We start from the raw sequence: 14,638 nt of genomic DNA, 5'->3' as shown, positions 1-14,638 counted from the left end.
ATTAGTTTAAATGTGAAATGGCATTTGTTCATAAACTTCGTTATGCCTGCCTTTTAAAAATATTATTGCCCATCACCTGTAGGCTATTAATAAGCGAGACCTGGCCTGTATAAACTAAAATACTTGTTTCACATCCTAAAAAACCGGACGCATATCAAACCTAAATAAATAATTAAATAAACAAAAAACAAACAATTTGTTAATATATTGGCAAAAAAGCCTGTGGTGGGGACTAGTATCTCGTCCACAAACCACCTGCGTCAACTGCCCTCATTCTGCGCGGCATGGAGTCCACAAGATTATGGAACAGGTCTAAATTCATGGCCACCTCCCATGCTTCTAGAACTCTGTTGTCCACACCTGTGGATTAATGGCTAGCGCGTCTGGCCGCGAAACCAGGTGGCCCGGGTTCGATTCCCGGCCGGGACAAGTTACCTGGTTGAGGTTTTTTCCGGGGTTTTCCCTCAACCCAATATGAGCAAATGCTGGGTAACTTTCGGTGCTGGACCCGGACTCTTTTCACCGGCATTATCACCTTCATCTCATTCAGACGCTAAATAACCAAGATGTTGATAAAGCGTCGTAAAATAACCTACGTAAATAAAAAATAAAAACTCTGTTCCACAATTCGTCAGCTATCCGAACGGGTGGTTGTTCTGCCCAGTTAGAGCATATGATCCGTTTGACTGTAGTCCAAAATTTTCAATCGGATTCATATCTGGTGATTCTGGAGGCCAGTCGATCAGGTCGACATCAGGCGTCCTCGTAAACCATCTTTGAATCCGGTTGGCGATGTGTACTGGGTGATTATCCTGCTGGAAGAAAAGTGTTCCTTCTGGATATTATTCTCGGATGGAAGGGATCATTACATTTGCCAAAATGTGTTCGTAGACTTCTGCTGTAAACCGACCGTGGATGCGTTCCAGAAGTCCTGCCCCATCGTATGACATCCACCCCCCAACACGCGCTGCTCACACGATCCGACCTGTTAAGTCGCCTCATGAAGCGTTAATCGTATCTGTGATCATCATACGATAAACTAGGGGAGGACAATTACCTCGTAGGAGAAAATGATATTTCTCCAATCGAAGTCCTGTCTAAGAGTAGCATATATGCTAGACTGTCCACGGCATGCTCCATCGTCAGATGTTCTCTCCTCACAACTCGACACCGTATGCCACGCTCTCTAAAACGCCTCCCCACGGTGTGTGGGGAACATGGAAAGTTGGACGCCATCTTGAGTTGAGAGGCAGTTCTGAAGGGGTGGTTCTCAACTTTTCTCAATAACATGGCGTTTCCTTCCCTTATAGAGATGCGCGGCCGACCAGGAATGAGACGTTTCACAACTTCACCATTCTCGGTAAAAAAAAAATGTAGCCCACCTCTTAGCAGTTTACAATGGGACTCAATCTCTCTGGCCGCCATCGACGCAGAATAACCTACGCGAACCAGGGCAATAACTTATTGACGAAGTTGTCTCTGTGCCATTTTCAATCGTAATGAGACAGGATGTTTTATTAACAGACAGTAGTATTGCTTGGAAAAAAGAGAGAGAGAGAGGTTTATTATTTATCAGAGTTTGGGCATATTCTAAGAGATGTCGCTACATAAATATAGTTTTGCGAGATATATATGGTGGCAAATTTTTAATTAAAAAAAAAAAAAAGAAGGTTGTGGGAGATTCGAGCCTTGAGCTACTACTATTAACTCGTTCAACAGACTACTGCCTTAACGACTTACGCTACTGAGCCTGTTCATGTCGTTTTGGCATAATACGTGGTTTTCCTGTTCATATTCGCTTCGGTTGATTTTGTATTTATTAATTTCATTATTATTTCACTCTTCAGAGGCTCTGATGTGTCTAGAATCAACCCTCCATTCGGTTTGATAACATATTTTAGACTCTTAAACAAAATACAGCAAATTTAAGTGGTTTAATGATGTGTTACCTGGTGAACTACGGCTTTGACGAGACGTGCACGCGCAATGTTATGTATCTGGAACTTAAAAATTGTTGACAGCCCATTCTTTTTGCCTTAAGTGTAGATGCATGTGCTTGTAGAAGCAGTTCCGGAACTATGGAATTATTCCACAGGTGCGTCTCATAGACCAGTGGTAGAGTGCTCGCTTCATGATTCGACGGTTGTGAGTTCGGCCCTTGTTCAGGTTTTCATTTTATTTTTTAATCATTCTTTAGCGATATAAATAATATTCAAATTATCATTTATATTCTGTTTCGTTCTTTAGCGTTATAAATAATATTCAAGTTATTTATTTTCTGTTATTGTTCTTTCGCGATATAAATAATCTGTATTTTATATAGGCCTAAGTAATTATTATAATATAAATGACCATTTTCTTTGTAAAATAGGTTATTTTATTTAAATAATTCATTATATATTTTATAATATCATATGTTAATTAAACAAACCGATATTTATCATTTATATTCTGTTACAGGTATCGTTCTTTAGTGATACTGTATAAATAATATTTAAGTTATTTATATTCTGTTATCGCACTTTAGCGATATAAATAACATAAATTTAATATTGGGTTTGGAACAATACAGTGCGTAATACTGGTGTTAGTTTTTTTCTTTTTATATTGTTACATTATACCATCTTGAAACACAATAAAATGAAAAGGAGTGACGAGGAATTTAACCTGAGACGTGACATCTAAATTCCGATGTTCTTCCGACTGAACTACCGGGGCACAAGTATAGAAACATTTGCAGAAAAATTGGCCCAATCCCCCTCCAAGATTTTCTGATGATTTGTAGAAGCTCGCTCAAGATGGGGGAACAAAGGTTAATTGGGATTTCCCGATCTCTGATCTGATCAAAAACCCTGATAGAACTAATATTTAACCCTTGCGGTGAATTTTGGTGCAGTCTGGAGGGCCCAATTAGTCAAATCCACTCACCTCACCTCCATGTTTGGGCCCCCTGGGATCTATTAAGATGCGAAAGAGACAGTGGTGAGCAGAAAGCAATGGGAAGTTACCGCATTTTTCGTTCCCAAGAAAAACTGCAAACATGAGCAAAAAAAGCTTTTAATAGAAAAAGGAGCATCTTCTTCGGACCTCTGGAAAAAGAACTAAGGAAGAGACTAGTGAAGTGCTTTGTGTGGAGCGTGGTATTGTATGGGGAAGAAACATGGACATTACGACGAAATGAAAAGAAACGAATAGAAGCATTTGAAATGTGGATGTGGAGAAGAATGGATCGTGTGAAGTAGACAGACAGAATACGAAATGAAATTGTGTTAGAAAAAGTGAGTGAAGAAAGAATGATGCTGAAACTGATTAGAAAGAGAAAAAGAAATTTGTTGGGTCACTGGTTGAGAAGAAAGTGCCTGCCAAAGGATGCACTGGAAGGAATGGTAAACGGGAGGAGAGTTCAGGGCAGAAAAAGATATAAATAATAGACGACATTAAGATATGTGGATCATATGCGGAGACTAAGAGGAAGGCAGAAAATAGGAAAGATTGGAGAATGCTGGGTTTGCAGTGAAAGACCTGCCCTTGGGCAGAACATTTATGTATTTATGTCCAGGATGCCTGGAATGTCGTGGCTGATAACAGTCACTATTTGAAAAGACTAGTAGATTCCATACCCATTCGACTGCAAGATGTGATCGAGATGTGAAGATGATAGACTAAATATTGAATCGTGGTTTTTTGTTTTCTTTTTGAATGCTTAATTGTTTGAATATTCTAAGGCAAACGCCAGTAAGTTTGTTTTGTTTATGACACGAAAGATTTTTTTTTTTTTGAGAATAAAATCTTTTTTTCTTTCCATTTGCAGCCATAATGTCATAATAAATAATGATAAAATCATAGCATAATATATGTTAATTACTAAAATAATCATAAAAGAGACAGGAGCAATTATGTATATTTTCTCTCTCTCTCTCTCTCTCTCTCTCTTAAAAGCAAAACAGAAAAGAACATAAAAAGCACTAGGTTGTGTTCGAACACAGGACCTCACAAATACCAGGCCGGAACGCAACCACTACGCTATAGAGTAATACACAGAATACTTTAATTATAAATGTAGATATCAAACAACGTAGTCCAACAACATGTAACGTCACCTGTCTCCGAATTGTAGCGAAGATACCTGAAGGTAACTTGTATCATTTATCTTGTGTTATGGTGCTGACATGACCAGAAAGTCCTGCTGCTTGTAAATATAATTCTGGTTCAAAACGACTTGTCATAATAATGATAGAATTTACCAAGACAAGATCTGTAATTGTAGAGAGCCTTCAAATAGACGTTCATCCATGAGTGTGCAGCCACGCATGGCGGCTGGAAGCACACATTTTGCTAGCAGAGTTAGATATTTGTTCGTTCATTCTTCTGAATTTGCTGAAATTTCCCTTCTTATATTATCTTTCAGTTCTTCCAACATATATATATATATATATATATATATATATATATATATATATATATATATATATGCAGATCATTCCAATACACTTCATTTTATAAGTTCCTCCATAAATAGAAATCGCAGTCTACACCCGTGGAGTAACGGTTAGCGCGTCTGGCCGCGAAACCAGGTGGCCCGGGTTCAATTCCCAGTTGGGGCAAGTTACCTGGTTGTGGTTTTTTCCGGAGTTTTCCCTCAATCCAATATGAGCAAATGCTGGGTAACTTTCGGTGCTGGATCCCTGACTCATTTCAGCGGCATTATCACCTTCATCTCATTCAGACGCTAAATAACCTAAGATGTTAATAAAGCGTCATAAGATAACCTACTAAAATAAAATAGAATAAAAAAAATAGAAACCACATATGGTAAGATCTGGGAATCACACTGGCCATATTCCCTTATTGATGACCCTATTGTCAAAAGTTTCCACAATTAATGCTAACGAGAGATCAGCTATATGCGCTGTAGTGGATCTTTGTTGAAATAATGCCTATGTACATTCAATAGCAGATAATTTTTCTAGGAATGCTGTGATTATGTTATCTGTACCTCTGTGAATTCACGGTATTTAAAAAATATATATAGGCCCTATAATTCTGTAAACACTTACTATGTACCATGCACCAATTTTTTGTCATGCAATGGCATTTCATGTACAAGATTGATTTTTTTCTGCACTCCAGTATCATCACTATATGACCATGTAATAAAACCATTCTTCATCCGTGAAAAAAATTAAATGTGGATCAGTAGAGCCATTATTAACATTATTTCACACCATAAATTTACTCTACTCACATTATCATGTAGCTGCAACAAATAAAGTGGTACATGGCTATTTTTTATTAGGTAACATTAATTCCGAAGTATATGATTATGTCTCGTGACAAGAATATTATACGAAATGGAAATATAAAAATGGGAAATTTATCCTTTGAAGAGGTGGAAAAATTCAAATACCTGGGAGCAACAGTAACAAAATTTAAATAAATGATACTCACGAGGAAATTAAACGCAGAATAAATATGGGAAATGCCTGTTATTATTTGGTTGAGAAGCTTTTATCATCCAGTCTGTTGTCAAAAAAATCTGAAAGTTAGAATTAATAAAACAGTTATATTACCGGTTGTTCTATATGGTTGTGTAACTTGGACTCTCACTTTGAGAGAGGAACATAGGTTAAGGGTGTTTGAGAATAAGGTGCTTTGGAAAATATTTGGGGCTAAGGGGGTTGAAGTTACAGGAGAATGGAGAAAGTTACACAATGCAGAACTACATGCATTGTATTCTTCACCTGACATAATTAGGAACATTAAATCCAGACGTTTGAGATGGGCAGGGCATGTAACACATATGGGCGAATCCAGAAATGCATATAGAGTGTTAGTTGGGAGGCCGGAGGGTAAAAAGACCTTTGGGGAGGCCGAGACGTACATGTGAGGGCAGCAATGAACCTCCGGTTTCCTTAGCCAGTAAGTAAGTAACATTAGTTCCGAGATCTTACAATGGATATTCTTGTAATACCATAATTATGCGATTTCTATTTATGGGAGAATAAAAAAAAAAAAAATAAAATAAAGTGTATTGGAATAACTCGCGTATGTTGGAATATCTCCCATATGTTGGAATAACTCCCATATATTGGAATAACTGAAAGACAATATAAGAAGAGAAATTGTAGCAATTGCAGAAGATGAGCGGATACATGTTAATGCAAATTTTCTTACAAGGAATGAGAGATGTGTGGTGGTGCAAGGACATAATTTCCAACATCTTCTATGAAGAAGATAGATTATTATTGTGATTTGCATGAGGAGTCTATGCACTTGACTTAAAGGGGTATGAATATCTGACTCTGCCGGCAAACAGTATACTTCCAGCTATGACGTACAGTCATCCTCACTGAAGACTCTGTACTTCCAGTAAGATTCAGTATTAAATTCCCGAGTCATTTTACTTTCTCATTATATGTAATTTAAAGAGAAAAGTATAGTGATATCACAATCGATTGCATGAAAATACTGATTTTGTAATAGCAAAAAAGTGATTTTCGGCTTGTCATTTGTCTGTGGGCATACATCATTTTTTTTTTTTCAATTATTGGGTGGGTTTTGTTTATATTCAGTATGCACGAGTCATGTTTTCCACATGACACTGCTTTTAGTGAAATATTAATGTACCTTTATTTGCAATAAAAAAAAAACATTTAATAGCAATTTAGTCCAAACCAAAACCAAGTAACAAGATAATGAACGAGAAGGAAATAATCCTGAGATTTTCTAACGTACAAATCCAAAGTTACATGAAAGACTGACAGAAGTATAAAAATCTTGGAATCAAGCTCCAGATGAAATCAGATTGTTAAACTGCTGTGACAGTATAACAAGGAAAATAAAAATTTAATTTTATAAAATATACTAATCTGAACTTTAATTTTTTTTTTCCTTCGGAAGAGCGCCCTTTGGGCAAGCACCACAGCCTTTAGACTTGTAGTGCAACTTCTTTATATTGGGATGATTTTTGAAGACCCTAGGATCACTTTTTTCAAGCATGTGATTCACTTCTCGGTACCATTGTATCAATTCAGCCACAACATCCAGGTCTGACAGGAGACCATATCTCTGCCTCCCTGTGATGTCCGTTTGTAGTCTTCTGAGATCGGTGGCATCTGTTCGCAATTCACATACTTGAATCTCTTGCATCCTTAACCAGAGAGATGTGCAGCCATCAATTCCGCAATCTACCAAGGTGCCATCTGTCCAAGGGATTTACACTATTCTGTTAAACCGCAATTCGCTTATTCAAGCTTCTTGTGTATTTTATTTTTATTAGGTTATTTTACGACGCTGTATCAACATCTAGGTTATCTAGCGTCTGAATGATATGAAGGTGATAATGCCGGTGAAATGAGTCCGGGGTCTAGCACCGAAAGTTACCCAGCATTTGCTCGTATTGGGTTGAGGGAAAACCCCGGAAAAAACCTCAACCAGGTAACTTGCCCCAACCGGGAATCGAACCCGGGCCACCTGGTTTCGCAGCCAGACGCGCTGACCATTACTCCACAGGTGTGGACTTCTGGTGTATGTGTGGCTCCTGCAGACAGGTGGCATCTGTAGGCGAATCCCGGAACTACATCCACCATGTTCTTCTGGTTAACCTGTAACTGTTAAAGATGATTAATGAAATGATGCTAATGAAGGCGAAATTAGTCCGTGGTTCAATGCCGAAAGTTACCCAGCAATTCTGCTTCAAGTGATTAAGGGAAAACCTCGAAAAAATCCCCAACTGGGATTTGAACCCTGGCCTTCTTGTTTCTCTGTCAGGCAAGCTAACCATTACTTCACAGTGGTGAACAAAACTTCGTCTTGAAAATACGTGAACCAATAAGAGACATTGTCTATTAAAATAACTTTCAGGATATGGTATGAAAAAATAATTTATATTCAGATAATGCAGCATATAGGCTACAGTATGTATTCGTAAAAATAGAGATTAACAACTCGAGTGTCATAAATAATTAATGTGGAACTTGAAAACCATCTATTTTTACTAGAATATAGCTATGAAATATAGGATTTCTCTGATGGTTCCGATATACGAAGGAGATCTTTCATATTAATATTCAAATTAATGGTCACTTGCAAAATAAGTGCACCCACAATTTTTGTTAAACAAGAGAGATTGATTGATTTTTTTTTTTTTTTTATTAAATACTGCAAAAGAGACTTATAAACGTATCGATATATAAATAATGATTAAATAACAGTTTTTAAGTATACATTAAGTATAACTTACAGAGATCTTTTCTTGCCACACCTGGATTATTTTCAAAATTATGTTTCAACTTTGAAAAATAAAACATATTTAGGTATTCATTACAATCTCTTCCAGAAACTTCAGTTATTCACCCCATCTCTTCTAGCTAATCTCAAGATTTGAAAATAACTAACAATAGTATTCATTTGTAATAGGCCTATATATAAAAAAATATTTGTATATTAAACGTGACTTGATACATTTTCTTTACAGTTTGCTCAACTTCACAAGATCCATGGTTGTGTCTACATTGCGGCATGGTGAATTGTGGTCGCTATATTAAGGGTCATGCAAAGGATCATTATGAACAACATGATAATCATACTGTTTGTATGCAGTGTGTGAACTTGGCAGTGTATTGGTAAGTGAAAAGTTTACAGAATAATATCAGTATAAACCTTCTTTATTGTAAATTGTTGCTACAAATATGTATCTAACCTGGCCAATCATTAGCAAAAAGTGTCAGGACAGAAATAAGTTCCCTACATCGAGGATGCATATATCTAGCTTTAAGTTCCTTACAGAATCATCACTCCAATTACAAAGAATTAGTTTCATCCATACACATTAAAATCAGGCATCTAGACTGTTGAATCATATTATGATAGTTCAGTGTTAAAGATATGTAAAAGAATTTATTCAGTAATGAAATTGATTTCTTTATGAAGATTTTATAATATTGATTTACCAGTAACTTATACATTTTTTTGAACATAAATGTTTTCAGTAATCCTTAATACTAGAAAAAAGAAAAAAAGGAGGAGGCTTTGGATTGGTTTCCATTATCTTTAGACATCATCATCTAGATTCTAGGACCTACCTGGACGTTACTGGCAGTGTTTTAATTCCATTTTTGACTTGGGTACACGTATGCAGCACAATGTATTACCCCCAATGAGAGAATGATAAGTGAATACAAATATGACTATAAGAATTAAATTATTTTTTAAAATTATGTTTATTATTAATTTTTCAAGTAATAGTGTCTCAGTGAAATGTAGAACAGAGTCCGTATAGACCAGTTTCTGTCAGATGCTTTTCCAATTCACTGTGGACTAAAGCACCTTTACTTTTTAACTTCACTCTAGAATATGCCATTAGAAAAGTCCAGGATAACAAAGAGGGTTTGGAATTGAATGGGTTACATCAGCTCTTTGTTTATGCGGATGTTGTAACTATGTTAGGAGAAAAGCCACTAACTATTAGAGAAAACACGGGAATTTTACTTAGAGCAAGTAGAGAGTAGGTTGGAAGTAAATCCCGAAAAGACAAAGTATATGATTGTGTCTCGTGACTAGAATATTGTACGAAATGGAAATATAAGAACTGAAAATTTATCCTTTGAAGAGGTAGAAAAATTCAAGTATCTTGGAGCAACAATAACAGATATAAATGATACTCGAGAGCAAATTAAACGTAGAATAAATATGGGAAATGCCTATTATTATTCGGTTGAGAAGCTTTTGTCATCCAGTCTGCTCTCCAAAAAGCTGAAAGTTAGAATCTATGAAACAATTATATTACTGGTTGTTCTGTATGGTTGTGAAACTTGGACTCTCAGGAAGAAATGGATTCGGAACACCTCAAAATCTGTGCTTCAGTGGCTGACCGTGACAATATCTTTGAAAAATATTGTAGTGCAAGAGGTCAAATGACCTGGCATTAGAAAACAACAACAACTTCGAGAAAGGAACAGAGGTTAAGGGTGTTTGAGAATAAAGTGCTTAGGAAAATATTTGAGACTAAGAGGGATGAAGTTACAGGAGAATGGAGAAAGTTACATAATGCAGAACTGCATGCATTTTATTCTTCACCTGACACAATTGGGAACATTAAATCTAGAAGTTTGAGATGGGCAGGGCATGTAGTATGTATGGGTGAATCCAGAAATGCATATAGAGTGTTAGTTGGGAGGCCAGAGAGAATAAGACCATTGGGGAGGCTGAAACGTAGATGGGTAAAAGGTAAAGGTATCCCCGTAACATGCCATGAAGGCATTTGGGGGGCATGGAGGTAGAGCCCCATGCTTTCCATGACCTCGGCACTAGAATGAGGTGATGTGGTCGGCACCACGCTCTGACCGCCTTTTATGCCCGGGAAAGACCTGCTACTCAATTTTATAGGAGGCTGAGTGAACCTCGGGGCCGTTCTGAAAGTTTGGCAACGAGAAAAAATCCTATCACCACCTGGGATCGAACCCTGGACCTTCCAGTCCGTAGTCAGCTGCTCTACAAACTGAGCTACCCGGCTGCCAATGTAGATGGGAGGATAATATAAAAATGGATTTGAGGAAGGTGGGATATGGTGGTAGGGACTGAATTAATCTCGCTCAGGATAGGGACCGATGGCGGACTTATGTGAGGATGGCAATGAACCTCTGGGTTCCTTAAAAGCCATAAGTAAGTAAATAATTTACAGATACATCCTATATGTTAACAATGACATACCCATTGGGTAAATAATTAAACTTAGTTTGCTTTCTTGTAGTTGTTGTTGTTGTTGTTTTCTAATGCCAGGTGTTTGACAATAAAGTCATTTCACCTCTTGCACTCCAATATTTTTCAAAGATATTATCATGGTCAGCCATAGAAGCACAGATTTTGAGGTGTTCTGAATCCATTTCTTGGTTTGAGTTGCACAATGGGCAGTTAGGGAACTGATATATTCCAATTCTATGCAGGTGTTTGGCCAAACAATCATGGCCTGTTGCCAATCTAAATGCAGCTACAGACGATTTTCGTGGTAAATCGGGAATTAACTGTGAAAATGGCAAGTTGTAGCCGATTTAAGTGAACACCATATTTTAACGTTTTGGTGGCTATTTAATTAACACACAACCCCCAGAATGTCTGGAGGACCACACCTGCTGTTGGTCGACGGGTCCATTGGACCTAGCTGGGAGATCTTGTTGATCACCAGCTTCCCCTCCTTAAGCCACTGGAGGACGATTTTAGTGCCATAGCAGGTCAGCACTAGGAACAGAAAAATAGAAAGAGGAGGAAGGAAAGTGAAAAGAACCCCTAGGCCTCGAATTCTCTAATGCCGTCGGGGACGAAGAAAGTAAGAGTTCAGTCAGAGGACTGGATAGGAAAGGGTAAAGAGGGAATTAGGTATTGAATAGAGGAAAATTATACCAAATTCAGTCATTAACTCATCAAGCTGACCAGTGCTAATTGATGAGTAGCCCCTCCCTTTAGTTCAGCTTGCAAAATTATGCTTACTAACAGCTGCACCACGGGAAGGTAGGGATGGGACGTTGGGTATTTGTCCAGGTTGGTTCCATAAAGCCTTCAATGGGAAGGATTAATGGCTCCTGTATCCGATAGATACCCTTTTGCAGCCGCTTTCTTGTAGTAAGTTGTATAATGCTTGTAGTCCATTTTTTTTAATTCAGAATGTTGTTTTTTTTTTTTCTTTTCAGTTTGTTTTATATCATTTTTTAGTTAACGTCTAGTAGTAACTTGCTATGCTAAGAGAAGAGTCACTGTACTGAGTGCATCAAGTTGTTCTACTTGTAAAAATGTAGCAAGAAGATTGCCATTAACTTAAAATGAGTAATCCAGACCGAAAACGTGATCCAGTTTGGAGAGAATTAAAAATTGTTTAATTTTTTCCACTTCAAGTGGAAAAGGCAAGAAAACTAAATGCAAATGTTATGGTTTATAAATGAGAGGAATAGTTGCAATAATGAAGTTACATATTCAAAAATGTAACAGCATAAAATATAATAAAGAAAAAATTAGGATGAGCCTACTCCAATGGCTGACAATGAAAATAAAAATTTAGAGACATGTCCAGTAGTTGCACCTTCAGTATCAAAACAAAAGAGATATTTAGTTACGGATCACCTATCCACTAAGAGACCATCTCTGAAAATTAAGTGATGCCAACTTAGTCCCTTTCTTGTCTAAACAAGTGAAGAACAGGAATAGGATTTTAGATAAACGTGTTACGAAATTCTGTTATGCTACATACAACTCCTTCTGTTGAATTCATCTGTAAGACAGAAGAACTGATTCAAAAATATGTTGTAATGTATCATACCCTCAATTCAAATTATTATTAAAACACAGGTGCATGTTGATTGATTCTTCATTATTCATTCTAGGTACTTCATAAACACTGAAGCATACATCAATCTGGGAATAGTTTCAAATGATTTATATAAGCGAAAATTTAATTTTAAAAAATTCCAATTTAAATCAAATAAATCTGATTTAAATAAAAAAACATTGTTTTTCATTTTTTAAATAGAAAAAAAAATCATTATTTTTTACACCCTGACCTTAACCGATGACAGATTCTCTGATTTCTGATGCATAGCAAACCTTTACGCCTTTCAGCGTCATTTTCAATTTTCCATCCTACGCACATATATTCTATGAGAAGATTGTCAATCAACTGGAATTCTTAGTGTTAAGCTGATGCATGATTCTATCCAGTTTGACCATAATTTGTTGTCTCAGATGATCGAAACTTCTTACTCCAATATGTATCAAATATTCTTACTCCAAGTTAGTACTGCTGATTATAACTTTGATCTCCACAGCTAACATTAGGCAGATGCACAGCAAACCATTTTAGTAAAATAAAAAAAAAAACAGTTTGACTTGGTCTCAGTGACTGCTCATTCTGCCTTTGGGTTTTCCAGGTTGTTAATAAGGTGCAGAGATATAAGAACATGAGACAAACACACACACCTGCGCTTAATCTCTTTTCTAAATTAAAGTGTCCATTTGTTTTGACTGCTGATGTCTTCACCTTGATATAAAAATTATGAGTTCGCATCCCAACTCGTAACAGACAGAAGTCAAAAGCCTCGAGTTCGAGTCCTAGGGACTGGCAGACGATCCCAAGGTGTAGTTAGTACCTGTGACTTAGAAAAATTTATGGTTTGTGAAGTAGTGCTTCTTGGTAAAATGTTAATCCTTATGTGTTTCTGTGGTTTACATCGTCTTCCCCCCCCCAGAATTATTGAAGCTTGTTCAATGAAACAGTTTCTCGAGAGAGAGAGACAGATGGCGAATTGATCAAAGCTTACATAACATTTCTGTCGCGAGATCTCGTGAACAACTGTGTACGTTAACAGAAAACCACAATTCCAAGTCACATAGAGATTGTGTGCACTCGATGTGGGTCTCTGGCGTTTCGTCAGCCCACGCGAGTTGTGTGGATATAAAGGGGAAAGTTCAGATGGTGTCGGGTGGAGTTCCTGGGTAGCTCAGTTGGCAGAGCGCTGGTACGTTCAACCTGAGGTCCCGGGATCGATACCCGGCCCCGGAACAATTTTTCCCTTGAAATTATTCAAAACTGCTTTACAGGGAGCTTTACCTGAAAGACTAGATTTGCATAATTGTTTGTGTGTTCTCTCTCCTATCTTCTGTATTGTATTTTCAATAGTTACAGTGAATTAACAGCAATTGAAAGCATTGCTGAAGAAAATAATATTGCTGCTGCTACTGCAACAATGAGTTGAATTTATAAGTGTTACTGCCTTTATTATGAAAAATGTCTATTTTTGCTCAGAGTTTTAAATTAAAAATAATCATGAAGCTGATTTCCTTGAATGTTGTTCATATACTTATTTTGTTTAATATTACCAGTTATAGTTAAGAAAACTTGGCGGCTCCCTGGGAATATATTGGAACATCTCATTCTTACTCACAGTGTGTGATGTCCCAAGTTCATTTGTGGCCTCTTACAGGTGCAGGATACCCGTTTTCAGGATGACCTTGCTAATGTTGCAACAAGAAGCCACATCCTCCAGCCTACGTCATTTCCATTTGTCTCTCAGGAAGTCCTTTCACTACAACGGATCTAGCAATAGGCAGGAATACTGTTAGTGTGAATGGTGACATAACATGTTATGTCGTATACGTGTACTTCTGCAATTTCTTGTTACAAATATTGCTGAGCATATAGTGAGAGAATAGAGATGTACAGGCTAATGAGTCTCCTAAAAAAACTCCGCCGATCACTGATTCAATGATGATGTCCTACAAAAAGATTTTCATTGTTTTAGTAGCTAAGGATCTTCTTACAAATACTTTTATCAACGAAGAACGCTCGACAGTGATTCTAAAACCAGCTCCACATATAATCCTAACAGCTCTCTTTTGCAAAAGTAGAAGTCACTTAGTTGAAAAATGGTTGCCTCACAATAACATTACATAATTTAGGCTGTGATTATTACTTCAACTGTCACGTTATTGCTTAATATTCTCAAAATATATACTTAAACCACAATTTCCTTTTTTTGTAACATGACTAATATGTGAAGTCCAACCTTGCCCGGGTTTAAGATAAATACCAAGAAACTTAGTTGAATCATTAGAATTTCCATTAAATCTAAGGTTAAATTTAATATCATTGACT

At 36.9% G+C, this 14,638-nt stretch overlaps 1 protein-coding gene across 2 annotated transcripts in view; it reads left to right on the top strand.

Moving 5' to 3' along the window:
* The window catches only part of LOC138709460 (ubiquitin carboxyl-terminal hydrolase 3-like), a 60,140-nt gene that overhangs the window by 9,534 nt on the left and 35,968 nt on the right, over positions 1-14,638 (top strand). For both annotated transcript variants that reach the window (XM_069840245.1, XM_069840244.1), the window contains exon 2: positions 8,477-8,624. In XM_069840245.1, the coding sequence (XP_069696346.1) occupies positions 8,477-8,624 (148 nt within the window). The remainder of the gene's footprint in view (positions 1-8,476; positions 8,625-14,638) is intronic.

The sequence above is a fragment of the Periplaneta americana genome, chromosome 11 (assembly GCF_040183065.1).
Source record: "Periplaneta americana isolate PAMFEO1 chromosome 11, P.americana_PAMFEO1_priV1, whole genome shotgun sequence".
NCBI lineage: Eukaryota > Metazoa > Arthropoda > Insecta > Blattodea > Blattidae > Periplaneta > Periplaneta americana.
Note: the sequence above shows the minus strand (reverse complement) of the source record. Positions and strands in the feature narration are given on the sequence as shown.